At 38.8% G+C, this 25769-nt stretch overlaps 1 protein-coding gene across 2 annotated transcripts in view; it reads left to right on the top strand.

Moving 5' to 3' along the window:
• Positions 1–25769, top strand: part of FRMD3 (FERM domain containing 3) — a 347328-nt gene extending 321559 nt beyond the window's left edge. For both annotated transcript variants that reach the window (XM_089679010.1, XM_089679011.1), the window contains exon 14: positions 15415–25769. In XM_089679010.1, coding sequence (XP_089535136.1) covers positions 15415–16013 — 599 coding nt within the window. In that variant the 3' untranslated portion in view covers positions 16014–25769. The remainder of the gene's footprint in view (positions 1–15414) is intronic.

Raw genomic sequence — 25769 nt, 5'->3', positions numbered from 1 at the left:
TGATGTGAATGTACAATATATTTGTAAAGCACTGTGTGAATTAAAGGTGCTATATAAGAACCAGTAATAAATCCCTGTGGCTATGCAACCTTTATTGCCTTTTTAATGCCTCATTCCCATGAGTGCATAGACTCCAATGCCATGTGTGCACCCAGGATGTAATGGGTGTTCCATGCAACCAGCTTGTAAAAATCAAAGACAGGCTGAGAGATGTATCGGCTGCACTTTTCAAACATGGCCTTCTGCACGGATGTATAGTCAATGCACCCATGTGAATCAGACCTTAGTCATTGTTGTTAAATAAAGGACTCCGCTAAGGATGCCATATTGCAATCAACTAAACCTCAAGGTCTGCAGAGTTGCAAAAATCTGAATGTTTTTGGTATTTTCAGAAAACTGTGAATGACAGAAGACTGAAACTAAAAGTCATTTTTAATCACTTACAAAACAGCTTGTGATGTAATAGTAGGTTGTAACAATGCTTAACAAAATTGGAGGCAAACTGAAAGTCAAAATGTGTAAAAAGGTCTCTAAATAAATAGAGCTTGTCAAGAATGTGGTAGTGCTGCAATTACGTTCTATTGATTCGATTATTTGTTACCAAATTTATATGTGTTGTTCGAAGTGAGAAAAGATGCATAGCTGGCTTTTACAGCTAAGTGTTTATTATTAGAGTGGCAGATCACTTTATCCTCCCTTATAAATCCCAGGCTTTGTTTGTGTGACCTTCCCATTCTCTCCCTATAACTTCAAACATTTCTAGTACTGGCACATTACAGCTATTCTTTGTCAGTGCTCGGAGAGTCTACTGCATGGTCCATTCAGCAAAACAGCAGGAACTATGGTGAAGTGCTTGGTTAAAATTAAGACCACCAAAAGCATTTATTTGCGTATGGTGAATCACTCCAGCAAAGAGATTTTCATACGTTTAATGAAGTTTGGATCTAGAATCACAGCAAAGAGCGCTGGTAAAAAGAACTTTCATTCTTTTTTTCTGTATAAGGTATCTAAGCAGCTTTAGCATTATTGTTGATTTGAGGAACAGAGGAATTACTGCTTGCCTGTGTGTGAAACTCTGAAATATTAGTTTTCCTGTATTTTCTTTTAGAAGTGCAAAAAATTATTAGAGAAAAGGTTGTCAATTGCAACCAATTAGAAGAGTTTTCTCAAATCTTTACTACTAGGGTCAGTGGTCACTGGAGGGCAGATCTTTACTTTAATAGATAACCCCCTCTATGAGTTTCGTATAGGTTTACCTCCAAAATAAAAAAATTATATGACTGTCAAAAACTAACAAACTCAAATGAGCATCATTAAACTGAGTCAAGCATTGAGAGCCCAAACATATTCATGCATTGTGCGAATACACGGTTTTATGTGAATTTCAGAATAGCCCTCTGAATTTTCGGAATGTACAAATGTATCTGTTCTTGCAATGTCACACCGTATTCTTCACACTTAGTAACATACATCTCCACAAAACCTGCCACTGCACACTGTGTTGCATGTTTCATACTCTTTATCTCTCCAGTTTGCACTCTGTACATTGTATATGTCCAAGTATGCCACACTGCTTCACTATGAAGAATGTGATATACATTCATTACTGCACACTGTGCTGTGTATTATACTGCACACTGCTCCACACCATTTTGTACATCCTTCCGGCACACTTACTGTACATTATATGGCATACTATTCAACTTTGTGCACTGTGGTGTGTATCCCTTACTGCACACCCCTTCAATCTGCACACTGTGCTATACATTACCCTGAATACTGCTCAAATCTGTGCACTGTGATGTACGTCAGTTTGTTGTACACCACTCCAATCTGCACACTGTGCTGTATATTACACTGCTCGCTACTCCACCATGTGCACTGTGGTATACATAGTCTACTGTACAAACCTCCAGTTTGCACACCATGCTGTACTTTACAACACTACACACAACACTGCTACCCTATGGGTTGATTTACTAAAATTGGAGAGTGCAAAATCTGGTGCAGCTGTGTATGGTAGCCAATCAGCTTCTAACTTTCTCCATTTCATACACTCAACTGTATAGTATCTACCTTGCCACGACCCATTTTCTTTTCTCAGGCAATATTCACCTCTTTGCTTTTCTTATTCTGCTTATTTTATGTTTTACTATTCATGCCTATGAAAGGTGGATTTGTTGGAACCCAGAACAAACAAGCATCATGAATTTAGCTCACAGTGCACCAAAACCCTTGGATGTAAATGTAGCCTCGGACTGACCAGATAGCAGATTGATTTAATTGCCAATGGCACCCTGACTGCCATTAGGTACTGGGATGAAATCCTTGGACCCATTGTCAGACCCTACACTGGTGCACTGGGTCCTGGGTTCCTCCTGGAGCACAACAATGCCCAGCCTCATGTAGCGAGAGTATGCAGGCAGTTCCTGGAGGATGAAGGAATTGATGCCACTGGATGGCCCCCTGCTTCTCTGACCTAGATCCAATAGAACACCTCTGGGATATCATGTTTCGGTCCATCCGATGCTGCCAGGGTGCACCTCAGACTGTCCAGGAGCTCAATGATGCCCTGGTCCTGATCTGGGAGGAAATATCCCAGGACACCATCTGCCGTCTCATTAGGAGCATGCCCCAAAGTTGTCAGGCATGCATGCAAGCATGTGGGGGCCATACAAACTACAGAGTACCATTATGAGTTGCTGCAATGAAATTTCAGCAAAATGGACTAATCTGCTGCATCATTTTTTCACTTTGATTTGAATTCAGTCTTCTGTAGGTTGTTCATTTTCATTTCCATCAAATGATGGGGCATCTTTATGTTTCTAACACATTATCCAGTCCATATCAGTATAGATATCCAGCATGATATTTTTCCCCATTGAGATCTAATGTGTTTTCAAAGTGTTCCTTTAATTTTTTTGAGCAGTGTAGCTGTTGAAAGATAACTGCATTTACTACATTTTAAATAACAATCATTTCATCTGGGAACGTCACTCTTTACCAATTTACTTACTACACAAGTATTTTTGGCATTAGCTGAATGTACATTGTATAGGTTTGGATATATCGGTAATTTGCTCCCTGGACAGCAGTGATCCCTGTGTCTTGTCTCAGCTTGTCCATACGGTTGTGATAAGCTATATACAGTATTTTTTTGCAACCACTGATGTTTTTTTGGGATAAGGCTGGTGCCAGGAGTATTTGCTTACTTTCTACTTAGGTTGTTAGTATCCATTCCCATATCCTGATCATTTACAAAACAATCACACGTCCGTATGCCATCTCATGTTCATGGCAAGATTTATGCTATATACTGGTGATACTACAGTTTCAAAAAGTTTTTCTTTACAGTGATTCATAATATACATGATCTTGCACACACCTGTTTGGTGACAAAAACAGAAACTACTATTAAATTCTCAAAGCTCATCAGCAGGACAGAGTCATTCCACAGCATTTAGAACTGAATGCAGCAGATGCCACATTCCATCGAAAATTCTAACTATATTTAGAACGTATTCAAATCCAAGTAAAGCAAATTGGTATATGTGTTTACAACAGGAAGACAGCTTTGAGTTATTGTTGGAAAAAGTTCTTTGATATATATAACAAAGGATTTTATTGTATACGTTGATCTCCACAGATCTCAGATTAAGGTAGATATGTCTGACACACAGCTGTAGTGTAGTTAACTTGAGTTGTTTTCACTTTTTGCCCAGAATTTCTATCTAAAAAAAGATTACAAATTTAAAGAATGGGTATCGGAATCTCATCTTGGATAATATAAAACAATGGGGACATGTGTAATGAAAGTAGCAGGAGTGAGGGAGTGAAAGGTGAACAACACAAAGACAATACAAAGATTTTAATGAGGAGGGAGAGGTGGAAGAGGGGGCTGAAAGATCGGAGGAGGGCAGTAGGCTTGGCTTGAGCAGATGAGTAGGGCAGGAGTACTCAATCCATGGCCCGCAGGCCACATGCGACCCTCGGAGCCCTTTGAGGTTGACCGCAACCTATAACTGAATGCAGGAGTTTTGGTGCACTTTAAGAAAGTGCACTACATCCGCAAGATATAGGTGAAGTCTATGGCAAAGCACAGCTAACCTGCAGGAAAGCCGCAGGTAGACTGCGCTGCACCTGTGGTGCCGCTAAACTGCAGCACAGTACTGGGAAAACAGCCATATAGGACAGTAAGGGCTTGTTTTTCATTTGTGGTTTGTAGGGTGGGTGGTTTTTGCCACCCCCTAAACATTGGTGTAGCGTAAGGGATTTGCAATGGCGACCCCACCCCCTGCTTTGACAGGAGGGGCGGTGAGGGTGGCATATACAGGGACTGATCCTCTTAATTTTCTCCTCCTGCCAGAATTCAGCAGCTGCAGGAGGATGTTCATTATGCAATTCAAAATAAAAAATTCTGAACCATTTCATTTCGTTGTGGCCCGCGACTGGTTACCAAATCATGTAAGTGGGCCTCACTCTTCCAAAAGTTGAGCACCCCTGGTAAGAATAAGAAGATCAGAGGAGGAGAACAAAATATATGAGAAAATACCAAGGAGAAGGATCCTTAACATTAGGGGTACTAAATGGTATATGAATATCGAGGAGAGCATGGACACAAGTGCAGCATGTGGCACCAGATCAGAGGCAGTAATGGGGAGATACAGTTAGGTCCACATATATTTGGACACAGGCACAATTTTAGTTTTTTCAGGTTTTTACCAAAACATATTCAAGCTATAGTTATGTAATGGATATGGGCTGAAAGTGCAAACTCTCAGGTTTAATTTGAGGGTATGTACATCCAAATTGGAGGAAGGGTTTAGGAATTACAGCTCTTAAGAGTAACCATCCCCCCTTTTTCAAGGGACCAAAAGTAATTGGACAATTGAATCAAAAGCTGTTTCATGGCCAGGTGTGGGCTATTCCTTCATTATTTCTTCATCAATTAAGCAGATAAAAGGTCTGGAGTTAATTTTAAGTGTGGTATTTTCATTTGGAATCTATTGCTGTGAACCTACATCATGCCTTCAAAGGAGCTGTCCATGTAAGTGAAACAGACCATTGCAAGGCTCTAAAAATGAAACAAATCCATTAGAGAGATAGCAGCAACATTAGGAGTGGCCACATCAACAGTTTGGTACATCCTGAGTAAAGAACACACTGGTGAGCTTAGCAACATAACAAGGCATGGACGTCCATGAAAGACAACAGTGGGGGATGATCACAGGATCCTCTCTATGGTAAAGAAAAACCCATTCACCACATCCAGACAAGTGAAGGACACTCTCCAGGAGGTGGGCGTATCATTGTCCAATCCAAAGCACACAACGTCATCTGTAATACATGGTGGAGGCAGTGTGATACATGGGCATGCATGGCTTCCAGTGGCACTGGGTCATTGCTGTTTATTGATGATGTGACAGAAGACAGAAGCAGCTGGATGAATTCTGCAGTGTTTAGAGATATACTGTCAGCCCAGATTCAACCAAAGGCAGCAAAGTTGATTGGACAGCGCTTCACAGTACAGATGGACAATGATTCAAAACACACTGAAAAGCAACCCAGGAGTTTTTGAAGGAAAAGAAGTGGAATATTCTGAAATGGCCGAGTCAATCACCTGATCTTAATCCAATTGAGCATGCATTTCACTTGTTGAAGGCAAAACTAAAGGCAGAAAGACCCACAAACAAATAACAACTGAAGTCAGCTGCAGTTAGAGCCTGGCAAAACATCAGAAAAGGAGGGAACCCAGTCTTTGGTAATGTCTATGGGTTCCAGCCTTCAGGCATTCATTGCCAGTAAAGGATTCTCAACAAAATATGAACATTATGATTATATTCATTTGTCCAATTACATTTGAGCCCCTGAAAATGGAGGGACTCAGTATACAAAAGGTTGCAGTTCCTAAAATTTGTACTTGATATTTATGTTCAACCCCTTGAATTAAAGCTGAAAGTCTGAACTTCAAATTCATTTGGATTGTTTTTAATTTATTCTGGTGGCATACAGAGCCAAATATAATATATAGACCTAACTGTATAAAGCAGCAGCAGCAGCAGTTCACAGGCAGCTTGTGGGCAGTAGAATGATTGTGCAGGAGAACACTGAGCAGAAGAAGTACAGCACACAAAGAAATGAAGGATCTTCTGTTCCTTCTTTCAGTGGCCAGGAACCTCATGTATTTCAAGTACTTTCTGTGCTTGTATGGAGTGGAGGTGAAGCTTTCTGTATCAGACATCACACACTGGAATATAGGGGGTAGAGCGTAGCACTACTGGGGAACAGCACATTAATAAAAATGTATTGTGATTTTCACTTGTTTCCATGGATTGGTGCTCCACAGTGCTGTGGTAGTTTATTGAGAACAACAAAGCTGTCAGGACTTGTAGTTTCTCATTCACAGAACACGTTTTTTCTTAATTTGACAGCTAGGGAGAGGGGACGAGATCACCCGCTAGCTGTCAAAGCGGGGGCCGGTGCATTCATAACATGTTACGTTACACCCTGAATATGTTCATAAAAGAGGAGCACAGACACAGAGAAGTTCAAGAGCAGGAGCATTAAAGGACAGACGCTAAAAGCTTTAGCCAAGAAAGGACAGAAGTTTCAAAAGAGGAATACCTGAGAAATCACTGGCCAGAGCACAGCAAGCAAGGGGAAGGAAAGCAGTGACAGTGAGATGGAGAGAGAAGGGCTGATAAGGGATAGAATGAAAGATGGAGCAAGGGAATGAGAACATTAAGGAGCAGAGTGGTACGATATCGACAGAGGAAGAATGGATGCAGAGCAGTAGGAGATTGGATAGCAGGTACAAAAAAAAAAAAAACGGGGAAAGGGGGCTACATTGAGTTCAATACTAAGGAAGCGAGTGGGGGGATTAAGAAGTGGCAACACCAAAGGAGATGTAACGATCAACGAAAAGACAACAAAAGACTTAAAAAGTTAGGAGGACTGTAGAGAAGGAGATGGGGTATAAGGCCCAAGGTGAAAAGTTGGACGTACAAGAATCCTCCAGTACTGCTAACAGGAAACAAGAAATATTCTCTCTCAAAATGATGCACCCCATATTTATGTGAAATTGTGTGGGGCTATGTGAGACCTACCATCCATTAACCAATTCAATACCGGGCAATTTTACACCTTCCTGCCCAGGCCAGTTTTCAGGTTTCAGCGCTCTCACACTTTGAATGACAATTGCGTGGTCATACAACATTGTGCCCAAACTAAAATTTTATCATTTTCTTCACACAACTAGAGCTTTCTTTTGGTGGTATTTACTCACCGCTGGAGTTTTCATTTTTTGCTAAATTAACAAAAAAAGACCAAAAAGTTTGAAAAAAAAAAAGTTTTTCTTTGTTTCTGTTATAAAAGTTTACAAATAAATAATTGTTCTTCATAAATTTAGGCCGATATGTATTCTGCTACATGTCTTTGGTGAAAATAACCCAAATTAGGATGTATTATTTAGTTTGTAGGAAAGTTATAGAGTTCACAAACTATGGTATAGATCTGAATATTGATCAATCCTGAAGTACTGACAGCAAATCTAATTTCTTGAGGTCCAAGAATGTCAGAATAGTACAGATATCCCCCAAATGACCCCTTTTTGCAGAGTAGACAGTCCGACGTACTTCATAAGAGGTATGGCGAGTTTTTTGAAGTTGTATTTTTTTTGTCATAAATTTTCGGAAAATGAAAAAATAAAAAAAATTAGTTTCACTATTTTTTTTTTACATATTGTCACCAGTGCAGTACAGCGTCATCATATAACTGGCATGGCGGTGATCAGGGACACTGACTGGTGACAGTATAAAAAAAAAAAATATATATATATTTTTTTTTATTATTTTTTATTAATTTTTTTTTAAGATTTTTTTTTCATATTTCACTATGACCAAAGTAGTACAATGTTACCATAGTGACATTGTACTACTTTGGGGAAGTGATCAGTATTTTTTTTTTTTTTACACAATTTGCTTATAGCAAAGAATTACTTCCTGAATGACATCGATTCATTCAGGGTTTGTTTGTTTTTTTGTGCTTAGCTGTGATTTGGCCACAGCTAATCACATGACATGTGCATGTGATTAGCTGTGACCATTCACAGCTAGATACTAGTATACAATGGATGGCATGAATGAAGCCATCCATTGTATACAACTGTCATGTGACCTGCTGTGATTGGTCACCCGAAACGCTGATGACATTTGCCGCCCGCCATTCGGCCATAGGGCGGGAGGCAAATGGTTAAACACCCACAATACATCCTGTATCCTAACAGGCACAGTTTTGCTAGTGCAACATTTCAAAATATGTTATAACTATCAGAAATAGTAGGCAACCTTAAAGAGGTGGAGATCTACCTGAACAATCTACCTGAACAACATAGAAGTCAAAGATCATCAGACCCAGTGTCTCCTCCTCTCACCTAATTTAAATATCTAATTGCCATACTACCTTGTTGAAATCGAGTGCATTGCACCGCAATCATGGGTTTAAATTAGGTGGTGAGGAAGCAGCATATCACCTCTTACCCTGGGTTCACACCTATGCAGTTTGGGTTTGATCAGTTTCTGCAGTGCTTTTTGCGGTGCGTTTTGCATTTTTGCACATACGTTTTTGCCAAATTTTTAACGCATTTTGATGCGTTTTGTGTTTTTTCTTTCCTTGTTGCTAGGCATATTAAAATGCAAAACGCAGCAAAAATGAGTAAAAAACGCAGCAAAAATGCACTACATACTTTTCTGCAGCATCTCCATTGAAGTCTATAGAACCAAAAACGCGACGTTTTGCGTTTAAAATAGTCCATGACCCTTTCCAAAAAACACACCGGGAGATGTGAACATGTCCCATAAGAAATCATGTTAAATGGAGTACTGTGCTTTTCCGCAAAACGCTGCAGAAAATACTTAGGTGTGAACCTAGACTCAACCACTTTTAAACAAACTCGAATCGCTTTTCAGAAAACAGCAGTGCCTGCTGCACTTATGAATAAGCCCTTAGTTGCATTCGGCAGCAGCACCCTTAGGGCTCATTTACACGTAAAGTTTGGGGTGGTAAAGCCCTGAGGTTGAGCCATGGTTTTACTGCCCCCAATCCCTACCCCCTTTAGCTGCTGTGGCAGCAGCCAAAGGTGTACAGATGCCGCAGCAGGAATTAAGTCCGCTGTTGCTTTTGGTGGGTGCTACTGCCTGCCAATCACAACTCATTCAAGTAAATGGGGCCACTCTGCAAGTGCCCCCCAACTGAATGCTTCTGCGGGGTCCAAGGGGTTAAACAGGTAGTGATAAAGCAACACAATGCTGCCTGCTTTAACCCCTTGTTTGCTGTACTGAACAAGGTTTCAGGGCACTTGGAGAGCGGCCTCACTCACTTGAATGGATCATGCTTGGCAGATACTACACCCACCAACCATGACAGGGTGCATAACTCCTGCTGCAGCATGTGTACACCCCTGGTCACTGCAGCTAAAGGGAGTGTGGTTGGGGTGGGGGTGGTAAAACATGTCTTAACTATGGGGTTTTACTACACCCAAAACTGCAAAGGTGAATGACCCCTGTTCCAAGCCCCCTGTAAGGCTGCTTTCACAATAATGTGCTGCACTTTACCTGCACCAGTACATCTGTAACTTTCCTGGGTTAGCTGCGCTTTGCCATAGACTTCTATTATATCCTGTATCCTTTCTGAAAGTGCACCAAAATGCCTGGAGTTTTGGTGCACTTTCAGAGAGTGTGCCAAACTGCATGATATAATAGAAGTGTATGGTTAAGCACAGCCAACCCGCAGGAAAGCTGCAGGTACACTGCACTGCACCCGTGGTGTGGGGAAACCGTGTGTGGGGAAACTGTGAAAGCAGCCTTATACTATTATTCCCAGTGTATCGCTTCACACTGATCTGAAGATCTCTTCTTCCCTGCTGCTGGCACCACTCTGGAGACCACTAGCTGGGATAAGAGGTGGAGTGCAGTTGGTATCACTCTGCATGGGACAGGAGCCAGCACTACAGTGGAGGCATTGGCTTATGCGGCTCTTGCTCCTTACTATAGTTCCAACTTTACAAGTAGTCCCTCTGCATTACACTCTGTTTGATTCTCTGGAGTGGTGGGTCAGTAAGCCTATACCGTGATCTACTAGTCAACTGGCCGCGATCTACTGGTTGCTGACCCCTGATGTACAATATGTGCTACACATCTCCATTAAATATGTCAAAGAAAGTTAAAAGCCATTGTGAATATGTTTCTCTTCTTTGTTCTGTAATGTCTACTTTCAGACTCAGTTCTCTATTTGAATGATGTTACCCATCATCTGGATAGGAAATAATATGCGCAGCAGAGCAAAAATAGACTTTTTTTTTTGTTGTGTCCTTGTAAGGAAGATCTCCTTTCACTTCTTTTCCCAGAGGCCAGAATGGGGAAATAGATATAATTAAAAACCTGATATTGTGGCAAGACTGGTATTGTGTTGTACCTAGAAATACATTGGTTGGTAACCATAAGGTTCTATGATACACTGTGAGAAATATTGTATTTTAATATTTTAGACCTTCTAAGCACATTGTAAACAGGGAGGCTCCATAGTAGTTGTGAGCATTCAGTACTCTCCCACCCATATTGCCACACGGACAGATCCTAGTAAGAACAGAATTGTCATCCAGTGATTGACTGATCTCTGAGAGCAAAATTTGAAGAGAACAGAGATAGATATTTAGGACATTTTTTTTAGGTTTTGATAAGGTGGTGAGAAGGTATTAGAACTAGAACTGTCAGATTTTTAATAACCCCCTCCCACTCAGCCCTGGCATTTCTTTAAGTGGGTCTTTACATCCATGGAGCAGGGCGGATAGGATGTCACAGTGGTCAAATGATCAGAAGCCTGTCCCACCATCTCCCAATCATGACTAAAGACTGAGCGGTGCCTATGACATCTCTGTCACTATGTATAGAGAATTCAGTGAGCTCGCTCCCTACACAGAAAATATTGCCAGACTCTGGAAATCCACTGCTTGGTCCCCAGCATCTTGTGAACTTTGTGAGACTTAAATCACTACAGTGTTATGGAACAAACCTTTGCTTGTATCCATCATAATGGTCCCAGCAGTTAGCTAATTCTAAATACACTACACTGGTTTCAATTTGCCTTCATTGCTGAAACAAATGTAATGGTATATGCATTGGTTACATTTGCTGTACTCTTTCCTCTGTTCATCCTATCTACTAGTATGTACCTCTCCTTCCCCTTCTCATCCCGGATTTTCCACACTGTTCCTTGCTGTATGTCATAACACAGGGGCTAGATGGTTAGCACGTCCACCTGGCAGCACTAGGGTCATTGGCTCAAATCCAAACCACAGCACCACCTGCCTGGAGTTTGCATGTTCTCCCTGTGCCTGCGTGGGTTTCCTATGGGTACTCTGGTTTCCTCCCACACTCCAAAGACATTCTAGTAGGTTAATTAGATCCTGCCTAATTTGACCCTAGTATGTGTATGTATGAATGTAAGTTAGGGACCTTACATTGTACACCCCTTGAGGGTTAGGGACTGATGTGACTGTACTATATACAGTATATGTAAAGCACTGCATAAATTGACAGTGCTATATAAGTACCTGAAATAAATAAAGTAGCTGAGGATTTTATACAATCAGTAGGAATTTATCCTACACCTATTCTCTAACACATATTCTTTTACGTGTAGAAATGGAAAACCCAGATACTCCTATGCTTAGGGATGGACTGAATGTCGTTAGGACCACATAACGAAATTCTTGGGATATGCACGCCTTGCTGCCCTCAAAGGACCGGGAGAGTCCAGATATACTGAATAGAGAGAAACAAACAGGGGGCGCACCAGCCTAGTGCATTACCTTAAAAGTGTGTTTATTGAATGTTAAAAATAGGTATTGTACTCACAAATAGTCAATAAATAAAAGGCACATCATGAAGCAACAGCTCTGTCCAGTGCGAATTGGACAGAGCAGTTCCTTCATGATGTGCCTTTTATTTATTGACTATTTGTTTCTCTCTATTCATTACGTATTCTTTTACCACGTATGCCTAATGTGCACTATTCAGTGCTACAATTATTATCTCAATGGTTGTAATACAGCAAATTGTAACATATGCTTATCCCCTTTCCTTTACTACTGTCATAAAGAGCCAATAAAAAAATATTGAATCATACAGTGTTTTTATCCATACTTTACCCAAATAAAGAAAAATAAATGTCTCTGTAGATATACTATAATGGTGCTGTATAGTATAAAACTGATGAATAATTATATGTAGTACTATTTAATGTTGTAAATTGTATTATGTAAAAGTACAGGATGCAATAAGTGAGTCATTATTTCCTGGGGAGGCGATCCATCAAATCTCTTGATTACAGAAGTAATTACAACGCACTCCTGTGTTAAAACTGTGAGGGAGAAAACATCACATAATAATGGTGGGTCAGAGGGCCATTAGCATCAGTAATCTTTAAATGAGAGCCAATTATTTTTTCTTGTACACAAATTAACCTATGTACAGTGGGCTAGGCATCTTGATTCTTCTTTCGCTAACAGATTGGTGATTGAAAAATTTACATTGCACTGAAGCGGCATATTTACAAATACAGGAATTTAATCACAATATGTACATGAGACATTTTTTTTTTTATTTTGGCATATAACCCTGTAAGCATTTAACCCTCCTTCTACTTAGACGTACACTAGACGTAAAAAATAAAATAAAATAATAATAATATATATATATATATATATATATATATATATATATATAAATATATATATATATTATGCCCCTCACCATCCCTTGCAGAAAACATACCAATAAAACAATTTACTTCTGCCCTGCAGAAATGATCCTGTTCGGTTTGGGTTGGTACATTGTTAAGTAGAGCTGAAGGGCAATGTTGACTTTTGCTGCGGATGTTTGTTTCTAATTTAACATTAAAGAACATTTTAACTTAAAGAGCTCTGTGTATAATAAACAATTGTTTGTTGCTTTATTACTGCTTTGTACCACAACTGTGAAAAACACAAATAGTGAAGTCTGACAACTCTATCCTTTTTGGCTAGAATACACATCTGTGTCTGACAATGGAGAACATAAAAATCTTACAAGTAGAAGTGTGCCTTTCCTGTGCCAGTCTGGCACCAGCACAAACCCTTAGGGTGCCAGGACTGGGGGGTGAATCTGAATTCCCCGTCATTTGCTGTGTATTTTGATTTATAACCCCCTGGCACCTACTGTACACATATATGTGGTCTCACTGAAGTGAGTCTTTTTCCATATATGTGTACCTGTGTTTTTGCTGAGAGTGAGCCGCACAGCACGCTCCCAGCACAGACTCCACGGGTCTTGTACTAACGGTCGGGACCCGGGACGCGTGGTGACCAAGGCCTCATATTTCTTGTTGTTTTCTCATATTTTTTCTGCTCATATTGTATTAGAGCCATGCTGTGATGCAGAATATACCTTACTCAACCAATATGATTTGTGAACGTGACAATGTATTGCTGAATAAGTGGGGGTTCCAAATATAAAGTCTCCCTCCAGTAGTTTCTTGCTTTGCTCCTTATTGCTGTTAAAATCTCCATTATTTAAAATAAATTAAAATCTAAGAGGAAGATTAAAAAAGAACTCTAGGGAAATATTTCAAATGTGTTGTATTACAAATAGTTAAGTGTCTAGAGGGGCGTGCCACCTGCTGGATTGCTGTGTTTTCTTTATCCTTTATTCTTTTATTGAGTACCAATAGAATATTGTTATACTTCCGGCTCCCCAACAGCAGTCTTGCTGCTCTCCACAAGCTGCACTGCCTGTCACTCCTCTTCTGTATCCATTCACAAGTGATCTGTATTCTGTAAATGGGTTCACAGTATACAAAGTGTTCTATGACTGAACTACAAGAGAGGAGAAGCAGACAAGAGAAAGGTCAACTGCTGTGTGTGGGACCTGAAGGTCTTCTGTCAGAGTACTTGGAAGTACAGCTGGAGCTATACTATCAGAGGATCAATAAAAGTGTAAATAGTAAAGAAAATCCAGCAATCCAGAAAGTGGTATACACCTCAATATGCTTAGCTACTGTACATGTATCCTAGCACATTTTAAATAAACATTTTTCCTGGAGTTTTTAAAGACTCCATTAGTAATGGTTGCAGAAGGTACACAACCCTGAAACTCAACAAAACTATACCAGTCGTACCCCAGATAATACTGTATGATGATTCAAAGCTCCACTGTGTAATAAAAACTGAAACGCTTGGGTATAACTAATAACCAGCAAACTGGATCTTGTTGCAACTTAAAGTGTACAAATATTAAAAAGATTTGACTATAAATTATTGTGGATGATGTAGAAATATGATATGGCTACCCCTAGTGCTAAATGACTTGATTGCCATTCAATATGTACATATGAAAAGACATCATTAGGTTGCATTAACCAAATCAAGTATTGGTACCTGGCAAAATATTAGAATGTTGTCATTAAATAGTATTACATCTGTTTCAGGGGCAGACTGACCATTTGGAGACTTGGGCACTGCCCGACGGCCCGGGGTCAGTAGGGGGCCCCATGAGATGACCCTGGTACCTTTTTCATAGGTTTTTTAGAGTTTGGGCAAGGACACAGGGGCCCCATGATCCCCTATTGCCCGGGGGCCCCATGAGTTGTCAGTCCACCCCTGGTCTGTTTTATTTCCTGCACATCAATATATGCTTTAGGTGCATGTGAAATAATTAGTGCATTTGAAGGTTATTGCTATAAATTCGTGCTTGCGTTCAATCAGGATTGTAATATCTGAGTGTCAGAGCACTCCCTTTGGATGTTGCAGTTTTTTGGTAGGTGTGGGAAAATTGAAGTTTATACCAATACATCCCTTGAGGACTAGTGGTAAGACTGCTCTTGTGACCTGCACAGCTACAGTATAGAATTTTGTAGTTTATTTTTTATTAAAAAGACTACGATAGGCGTAGTGGGAAACCCCAGAGATAAACAAGAACACCCAAAAGGCAGACATGTTATTCTGGTGAGAATGAATGTGTGAGAGGTCTTTTAATGATACAGCAAGGACTAGAAACCTAACATAATAACATATTTGCCAAGATTTCTCTCAATATGTCCTCTCACAATAAGCCCTGCATTGCTAACAATACTGTTTTAAATAAATTGTATTCTTTAATTTCTGTATGAAAACATTGGTCTATAAGGCTGAGCACAGAGCATAAAGTGCTGTAATCCACTGCTACCAATCAGATTTTAATACACTTGTGCCAGATCACCAAATATTATCGCTGGTTGGTTGCTATGGGTTACTGCATTTTGCTATTTATCTTATTGAATAAACCATCATGATTGATACTCTTGAATTGTAATAAATATGCCTTTTCTTTTCTTTCTTTTTAGGTGTCCTGCTTTCACATCACAATGATGTCAGTTCCCCTCCTGTGGCTGGCATTTCCCCTTCCAGAGATAGGGAAGTGATACCAGATCTTAGGCACGATGAGGAAGAAAGTTTGAAGGAGGAGCCTTTAACTATCTCAGAGCAGATGTATAACCCAAGTGCTAGCTTGTTGCCTACACCAGTTGATGAGGGCATTGAAATGCTTTTTAACAGCTCCCTCAGACCAGAGAGCGACAGAGACGATGTTGATTCATTTGAGGAGTTTGATGCAGATGAACATGCATTTTTGATTGCAGAGGAGGAAGAACTGAAGGAGGCCAGGAAAGCCCTAAGTGTAAGCTACAATTTCCTAATGGGAAACATGCAGCTGAATGCCTTCCTGAAGAGCTTCTCCCGACTTGTTTTGGTGGCGTTGGGGTTGCTTTTGGTGCTTCTTCCTCTTCTTCTCGTCTTGCTTGAGTCGGACATTGACATTTCCTTTCTTCATGAAATCCGTCAAACACCAGAATTTGAGCAGTTCCACAACGAGTACTACTGTCCACTTAGGAAGTGGCTGGCATGCAAGATCAGCTCAGCACTTAACGTCGCCAAGAGCTCTTAAACTATTGCAATATTAACATCTGAGGGTTATATTCAAATCTTTATTCTCCCCACCATATCAAAGAGGTATTTTTCCTCTTCAAGGGGTTATGTAAACTGCTACCAAAATGAAGAAAGTATATTGTAAAAATTATTGATTTTGTTTTTTTTTTTGCTTTTTTTACTGTATAGTGAGGGGTTATTATGTATATATTCTTAGATGCTGACATGGTGTATTTTGTCCTTGATCTTTGGCAGTTCTGGTTGGTTCATTTTGGATATAAACCTCAGATTAATGTCCCCCATGTCCTTCCATGTCATAGAGAAGCGGAACATATCACACAAGTGTGGTCTAGGTGTCTCTGGCAGTGGAAGAAATATAACCGATGCCTATACAAGCAACATTTTTGCTGGTTTTATTTTCTTAACTTTTTATGTGTTTCAATATTTTGGTAAATTTGTAGTAAAGAAATATGTCTTCTTAACTTATGTAATTGTACAGAGCGAAAAGATTAATGCACAAAAGCATGTTAAGGAAAAATATTTTTTAGCATTTGTCAGTATATTTTTGTTCCTAATATGGATTTGTTTGTCTCATTTTTCCAAAACATAATTTACACATTACATTCAGAAGGTTTACATTGATGTATTTGAGATGATTGCATTCAAAACACAAATGATTTGTGGATTAATGACTTATTTATTGATATATATTTATAGGTTACGCTGAGTGTATTATTATATACTCAGGTTGAATTAAGTTAAAGTTGTGCCAGAAGTGAAAGAGGTCAGTTTATCTACATAGCAACCAATTTAAAAGTGTCTGATCCTTTTTCATTGCAGATTGTTGGGTTTGTCTTACTAATTTATGCTTTGTATTATGGGTGTCCTTTCCGAATATTTCTCCTTTTTTGGGAGGGAAAAGTTGAAAAAGAGACAGTGTGAGGTGTTAGCAAGCTAAGACATGTGGATCTATTGAAAATAAATTGTTTGCTATGGTTAGTGCACTGTGCAAGTTTACTTGCTCTCTGCATGGCTTTACTGTCCAGGTAAGTCCTCTTTGTGCACGTGAACATCGTTATATGATGAGCAGTGGCATAGAAGTATGGTAACAGAAGGATCAGAAGGATTTTTCTTGTGAGACCCGCTACATACTGGGGAACAGAAAAGCTGTTGACAGGTATCAGAAAAGCAACAAGAGAATTCAGGGTATACACTGCAGCTTCTAGTCTTGTAGAGACTGTGGGGACATGCGAGTTTATTTTTTTAAGGCTGTTCACTGTTTAAGAGAATTTTCCCTTTGCTTAATTAATGGGATGACACTCTGATGACTTCCATCATCCAGTTATGTACAAGCAAAAATATATTTTTTCCTGCACAAGATTGAGTATTTTTTCCAAAGTGAATTTTCACCACATTCTCTAAGCTAAGGAAAAATTACAAAAATGTTGACGCGTTTCAACTAGGTATAGCCTTAGTCATAAGCTAAGGCTGTACCTAGCTTAAACATGTCAACATTGTTTGTACCATGGTGGTTTGATCACAGTGATTTGATAAAGAAGATTCCACAGTCCGTGGATGAGTGCTGGCTTTTGCATTCAAAATCGCACTTAACCCTTTTTTAGGAACTCAGTGCATAGTAATGTACTGCAGCACTGGTATGTTTGCATGCCATTTAAAGCATATGGCACTGCAAGTCACTAACATGTGCATAATGCAGTGCCAGCCTAACAAAAAAAATCGTGTTGCACATAGCAACTAATCAGAATGTTTGTTTCCAGTCTAGAATGCACTTAGGTGTCCGTTTATGACACACAGAATAGCTGAGATTCAGAGGATCACAGCTATTCTCTGGTCATTCACAGTTTATAACACCCAGGAGAATATGTTCAGCCCTTCGCTGGAGATCTGTGTTCTCCCTCCAGATTCTCCAGCCCAGAGCTAGAGAATCGGAGGGACCGAAAACTAAGCAGCGATAATTTACCTCTGCTTAGTAAACTGATCTTTTACTGTAATCTCGTGAGATTATAGTAAAATCAGCCGTTTTCCAGAGTTTGTAGACCGTTCTCCAGCGTTTGGAGATCGTTCTCCCTTCGTTCGGAGAACTGCTTCATAAACTGCATTCACAGGAGAACTGTGTTCTCCGAGAATGCGGGAGAACTGAGCAGCGATCTATTACCGCTGGTTTATAAACGGACACCATAGTTGGTAGCTGATTGATTGTTATTTGTGACAGGTATTTCTTTCCTATAGCAAACAACAGCCTATACATCATGTCAAACTGCAAGGTATGTGTTCACTGGTAATGTTAAGGCTTCTTGTAAAGTCAATATGTTAAACCATACTATGGAAAGAATCAGATTATCATAGAAGCAATGACTTTAATAAACATGCCAAGTGCATATGTTACATTCCCTTTGAGCACATATATAATACGCTTTCTTTTTTCTAACCAATAGTAGTAGACTGTTTGAATACTCACTTAATGTAAGTAGCATGTCTACTTTACTTTTCCTCAAACCCAGTTACCAGTAACTATTTGTTTGCAACAGAAAAAGTATGAAGATGACCATGACATCAATCATGGCATGTCGTGTTTATTTAGGAAGGCATTTCAGAGATAGGACTGTATAGGATTTTATATGAAATATTTTCAAATTGTGGATTGTATTTGAAATAACTCTTGACAATCATGGTAAAGCTGAAAAAATGTATTAGCCCATGTGCTAAGGAAAAAAAACAAAACATATTTTTTTATCTTCTTATAAAATTTGGTTTATGATATGCAAGACATATCAGTATGCCCTGATTAACATTGATAGACTGTTGTAGAGTGTTGCCTTAACTGCAGTGGGTATCATTGGCCCGTACTTTAACAGTTACTCACAGGTCAAACTCATGACTTCCTATACTATCAAAGGCCATCACAAAACAAAACTGATATTTTAGCTTTAAGTAGATTGAATTACCTACCATTTCTCATATGACTTATTTATTGTCATTGCAAAAATAAATTTGAAATTTCAATCAGTGTGAATATATTTTTGTAAAATCCCTTAAAGGGGTTGATTTATAAAATGGGTAGGGAATGTTCACAAAACAAATTTAACTTCAGTGGCCCAATTATGTGCAAGAAATTTTCTACTGTCTTTTTTTATTCCCCTGCACATGATTGGACATTCAAAGTTAAGTGGACACCCTATGCTTTTTTAGTAAATCAGCTCCAGAACAGTTGCATGATGGTGGGCATAGCTGGGAACCTGGATAGCAAGAGCTTTCAGCAAGTTCCTAAGATATTTTAGAAGCTGGTGTACTTGTCAAATATTAACTTTGGCCTTTAAAAGTATATTATGTAAATTATTATCCTAGGAGAATATCATAGGAGAAGGTAAGAGTTAACAATAGGCATGTTCAATGTTTACATGCTAGTGCTCCTTTCAATATTGTTACTAGTAAATGTATATAGTTAAGCAAAATGATAGTTGAACATTGTAGCACTTCAGTGACATGCAGTCACATTTCTGACCTGCCATAGTTGTGACCCTTTGGTGGATTTTTGTTTTTGAGGTCTAGTATTATGCCAACAGAAAGTAAATAACTCAAACATTTGATTAGATGATATAAAGTCCATCACTAGCAACTATGAAATGTGGGTATTAGAGTTATCCACGCAATGAGAGCGACAAAAGGGTACACTGCTGACGGTTCGAGTCACAGCGCTAATCCTTCTCCAAGGGATGAACAGCAACATAACAAAGAGAAACTGGTAGGTGATGGCAGTTAACGTGCTTTATTCATGACATTTTTAATGTTGAAATCAAACTAATTCCCATGAAAATGTAAGAAGCTCTCCACCCATAGTTTGACCATGGTTGAATATGGTCATTTCCGCCAAAATGTGAAGTTACTAAGTACAGTTTTAATTTATCTACAATTTACTTTATGTTCAAACCTAAATAAATTCATACAAGAAAAGGACATTTGCAACTGAATGGGAGGAATAAGAAAGTGGTGTTGTCATTACTGATTTTGTAAACCCCACCATCTCCTAACACGCAACATTTTCTAGGAATGAAAACTTTCATTAAACATAGAAGGTGCTTTTTGTAATTGATTCTAAAACTCTTATTTATTCATTCTTCTTTGGGCACGTTCATGTTTATGTATATGGTAATTTTTGTTCTTGACACATGTAAGAATATGCATCATCATGAGAAAAAAACAAAATTGCACACATTTTTTACACAAGCACTTGATATTCTAGTATAGTAGAGTGATTTATTAAAAGTGTAAATGTTAGTCAATTGGTTGGTTGAGAGAACATACAATTTCCTGTATGTAGCTGAACAGGATAGAGTCAAACACATCCAACACGCTGAAGAAAAGTCACACCTTTATTAAATCATCTACTCAAAGACTTCTTTCTCCAGCATATATCTGGCCTTATTTATCAACATGTCTCAAATAAGACCTGTCTGCATTGTCTCATAGCCACCAATCAGATTCATATATTTGCTCTACAACTGTTACTTTCCAATGTAAGTTTACTCTGGTTACTGGCCATGTGGCAATAAAGACAATTGTAAGTTGAGGAGATGCATTAATAATTAAGGCCCTCTTAGTTTCCTTTGAAGGGCTTAGCTTATAGATCAGCCTTAGATTTTATTGTGACTATACCTTTACATTTTTGGTGACTTGTATGTAGTTCAATATTGTAAATTATGGAACAGTTGCTGTAGGTATCCACTGTTGGTGACCTCAGTCTGCCAGCATGATGTGGAATCCTCTTGCTGATGTAGCTAAGTATTTTCCTTTCATCAAGAGATATATGTCATCGTTTTGTAAAATCGCATATTGTTTACGTGTGCATTTGGTTTCATCAGTATAAATCAGAGCTATAGCATAGCTATTTTATGGGGTTTTTTTGGTAACACACATTCAGTGACATATAAATCTGTTATTTAAATAACCTGCCAGTCTAGTTTTATTAATATGTAATCTACTGACTACGACTTATTCACAGATGCTAATATGCAGTACTTTATAAAGTAATTTGGGAAAAAAAAGAATTAAAGAAATGACCAGTTTTAATTAAATCAGTTGTTTTGTTTTATTTGATTTTTTTTTGCACATTAGGGGGGATTTAAAAATGTATGCAAGCCAGTCCTCTAAATTGAAATTTCACAATAACCTATTAAGTGGGATTGGTTGGGATGGTAAATGTAGTGTAAATGGCACTTGCTTATGCCCATGATTGTCTCATCTGATTATTATGAGTGATCTCAGTAGTGCATTCTTCCAACCCCTCTGAGTTTTAGGTTTCCTGCACAGGCCTTTAGGGGCCAGCAGACAGAAAAGTAGAATATCAAAAGATAGGCTACGGGTCCTGGAAATATGAACGATTGGCACTATGAAAAAACAGCACAGAATTGAGGGCACTAACATAAGTGCAAATATCAAACTATACTTACCTCTACCAACTTCACCAATCTCTATGGTGCTTTAGCATGTAGCTCCTCTTTAGGAGGATGTGAGTAACTTTTAAATTTTACCTTAACTTGATAGAAAGTATCAAATAAATACATGATGATGGCTTAGCATAACATGTACCTACATTTATAAATCATCCTCTTAAACAAAAAGAAAACAAATGTATTTCTTGTATTATATATTATGCTTATATCAAAATATTTACACGCTTCAATAGATAGGGTTCTAACAACCTATATTGCTGAGCAGGATATTTAAATGCATCATTTCCTTTAAAACATTCTTGCTGTGTACATGCAATGTACTTTATATGTGTAACATGTTATTAAATAGGACACATGAAAAATAAAAATCACAGCAGGTTAAAGCAGGTGTAAAATCATCATTAAAGAAGGTGGATGATTTCAATGTAAGTGACACAAAAGACAATAGGTAAAGTTTAGAATAGTGTGGTATGAGTGACTTTATAGATATGTGGGCACTTTATCAAGTTTCTCCCAGCTATCAAGATGAAACAAATGACACTGTGGGGGTTATTTACTAAAGCTGGAGAGTACAAAATCTGGTGCAGCTCTGCACAGAAACCAACCATCAGGCTTTATTGCCAAAGCTTAATTGAACAAGCTGAAGTTAGAAGCTGATTGGCTGCCATGCACATCTGCACCAGATTCTGAGTGTTCCAGTTTTAGTAAATCTCCCCCTATGTGTTGTAGCACTTGGTTGATGAGCTCAATCTTGTGTCTTTCAGTTACTAGATATTGGAAAAAGGGATTTAGCTGCAGAAACATGTGGCAGTTGTGAAAATGTGAATTATTTTTACAAGCAAATGCTATCAGGTTAGTAGAGGAATCTCCATGTGTACTTCTGTCGCAGGTATACTAAATTCTGTAATTCAAGACCAACATGAAAGGGACCAAAGCTACCTATGTTCTTTAACAGAGAAGTATAGCCAAAGATTTTTTGGAGTGCAGTAAATTCTGTACTCTTGTGAGCAATTTCCAGCCAACAGCCGGCTGACATCACGGAGCCAGCTCACGCTCTGAAAAGATCCCGACCTTACGGTCAAGACCCACCCAGAAACCTGGAGCAGCACCTGGCTCAGCCTCTCAGCAATCTGCCGAGAGCCTGAGCCAGCATTCTAATGAGCAAATAGAGGGGCAGAGCAGAGAGCAGGAGACTGACAGCCATGGCTCTCTGCTCAAAGCGGAGGGGGAATTGAATGATCAATGCTGTTTGATCGCTCAGTTCTTAATGCTGAGCCAGCAGGGGGACAGATGCAGCATCAGATTGATTTTGCATCCACCTAGGTGAATATAAATGTGTTTTTTAAAGCTCATAGTTTTTTAAAGCTCATACTTCTCTTTTAATGATTTAACTGGATTATGTGTAGTCAGCAGCTGAATGTTCATTGTAGCTAAAGATTATGGTGCAAACATATGTATTCACATTTTGTGAGTGTACCTGCTTGTGCTTTTGGCAAGACCTTTTGTGATGTTTCAAGGCACCTTCAACTTCAAAGGTTTCTTAAACCTTTGTGAAAGCATGACTGTCAGTATAGAATCCATAGAATGCATCTTACCACTTCCAGTCCATATTATATGGGTAATGCATGTAGCAATCAGCACCTTACACCTGCTAAACAATCCCAGCATAAAATGGCAAACATACACTCTGAAAGTGAATGTACATATTTGATCTTAACTGTTTTGAATTAAACAATTACATGCTGGAATTGTTTAGGAGGTGTAGGGTGCTGACTGTAGGTGCATGGCTTTTTTCCATTGTTTAGTTTTTAGTAAGTGGAGGCTGTACCCTTCACACTGCTACCTTGATTTAAAATTTTTCCAAGTGATATATTTATATACACATTAAATAGCTCTACAAGCTGGACTGGTACTCAAGCAGTATATTCATAACTAGATTTGAAACCGAGAGTCAGATTTTAAAGGTAAATACCAGAATATTATCCACCTGCGCTAGGATAAATACACATATACACAAAAAGCAGCTATAAACAAAGCGCTTATACACACTTGATCCTGGTGTTCTTTATTGTTATAGATTTACTAATTGCACTATTAGGCCCCTTTCACACTAATGGTCCGATCAGTCCGGCTGTCAGTTTTGCAGGCAACCCGATCAAACAATCCATAGCTCTCTATGGAGTAGCGGGTATCAGTGGACATGTGTCCGCTGACACCCCCCGGCATCCAATCTGATACTGTATGCTGAAAACAGATAGACGGGGATCTGTTCCCCATCCATCTGGTGGATTGGATTTAGTGACAGTCGGCTGCAAACAGGCTAGGCTGTCCATTTCCATCTGACCACCCCATAGAGCACAACGGGCTGTGGCTGTGGCTGTGTCTGCTCTGACACAGACCTGTCATCCACCTGCTCAGCAGAGATCAGTGGAGACATCCCAAACTGAGCAGGTGGATCCACTTGACGGAGTCCGTCCCATCTGAAAGGGGCTTTATTGCACACAGCACTGTAAGGCTGGCCATAGACGGGCCATTTATTGGCCGAATTGTCAGCCGATAAACGAAAAATCAGTTGTTGCTGCCATGGTTGCTGCCACCAACGCTTATGAAAAAGTGCAGTTTTTCGTGGATTTTCCAGCGTGACCGATAAAAAGAAACGAGAAGATCCACGAAAAATGGCCGACAGCATTGCCCCACTAACGGTGTGAATATCGGCCGATTTTTTGTTAGTCTATGGCATGCATAAGGATTTTTTTTATACAGACTTTATAAGTACCCAACATGAAAATTCATAAAATCAATTTTTGTTTTGTTTTCATAAAACAATCATTTTGTGGATAAATACATCAAGACTGCATTCACACTAGTGCAAGTCACACAGAATTGCATGACAATGGAAATCACATTGTTTTCCCATTCACATCAATGCAGCTCAGCACGGCACAATTTAGAAAAGGTTCCTGTACTGCTTTGGTGCAATTCCAACATGATTTTGGCCACACAAATAATGCAAACCACTTAAAAGATTCACATTGTTTTATGAAGATCGAGTAAAAATTGATTTGATGAATGTTGTGTTGGGCACCTTTAAAGTTTGACTGTTTCGAATCTAGTTATTTTTATACGGAAAAGTGCCAACGGGAACTTAACGTTTACTTACTAGTGCTACTAAGGGCTTGACTTTAGTGACTAGAGAGCTAAACCCCACCAATCCACCATTCCCCTGTCCAAAGAGAGTTAAGCTGGGCAAAAATCATTTAAAAACGTGTTCAATACGCTTGATCGTTCGACTTTCGAAACAGTGGACTAATATCACTTATTCATATGAAAGTATTTATGGCAAAACAACCGCCATGTCGGTTTTTTTGAGCCTAATCGAGAGTTTTTTTTAAACATAGGTAGTGGAATAGACTGGAAACAGTTTCTAAAAATCTATGACATATGTGCCTGTTAAAATGTAACCCTGGAAGTTCAATCAACAAGCAACGAAAAGAAAGATTTTTGTTGTTATCGATCGATAATATGTCAATAAAAATATTCACATTTGACAGATGTTTACAAATCTAATCGTTTTTTGACAACTGACTTTCTGTATTGCTGATTGGACATGGGAATGACAGGTGGGCAGAATTTTCAGAATAATAAAGGTAATAGCATTTAGCAGACAGGTGTTCTAAGAAGGACTTTTAAGCTGCAGCCATTGATACAGTTTCAGCGATCTCAAAATAAGCTTAGATTCTTTGATTTATTTAAAACGTACATTTTTCAGGCTTTAAAATAGCATTTGACTCTTCCTGTAAGAATCAGTATATTTAAAAGAAAATAAAAAATGAAACAAATGACTAATGAGGAAGCTATTTCAATGGTGTTTTGAAAACTGACATTTGACAGCTGGGAGAGACTAAGACAGACTAGTATCTATTTGGGCCTGTTTGATGACAGCACAGGGATAGGGAACTGGAATCACACTGAGTACATGGTTTTCTTGTGACCAGCCTTGTTCAGTCTATTATGTATGTATAGTTGAGAATTCTGTTTAGTGGGCTTTTAAAGACAATGTTGGAACAGTGATTTGTATTTATGTCTGTATTTTTTGTGATATGTCTTATTTAAAAATACAGCTCTGGGAACTTCATTTCAAATCAATGTATAATTTTTTGTTGTAAATGAGAAGAGATTCTACCTGTCATTGGAGCCTTATGATATTTGTATGAAGTAAAATTCACATTTCTATATCAACATCCAGATTGTTTTGTATGTTATTATTCTGACAATCCCTAATAAAATCCTACAAAAGATTACAA

The sequence above is a fragment of the Staurois parvus genome, unplaced genomic scaffold (assembly GCF_062004578.1).
Source record: "Staurois parvus isolate SC_StPar_1 unplaced genomic scaffold, SC_StPar_1.0 ptg000215l, whole genome shotgun sequence".
In the NCBI taxonomy this organism is placed as follows: Eukaryota; Metazoa; Chordata; class Amphibia; order Anura; family Ranidae; genus Staurois; species Staurois parvus.
The sequence above is the reverse complement of the archived record's forward strand: the minus strand, read 5'-3'. Positions and strand labels throughout refer to the sequence as shown.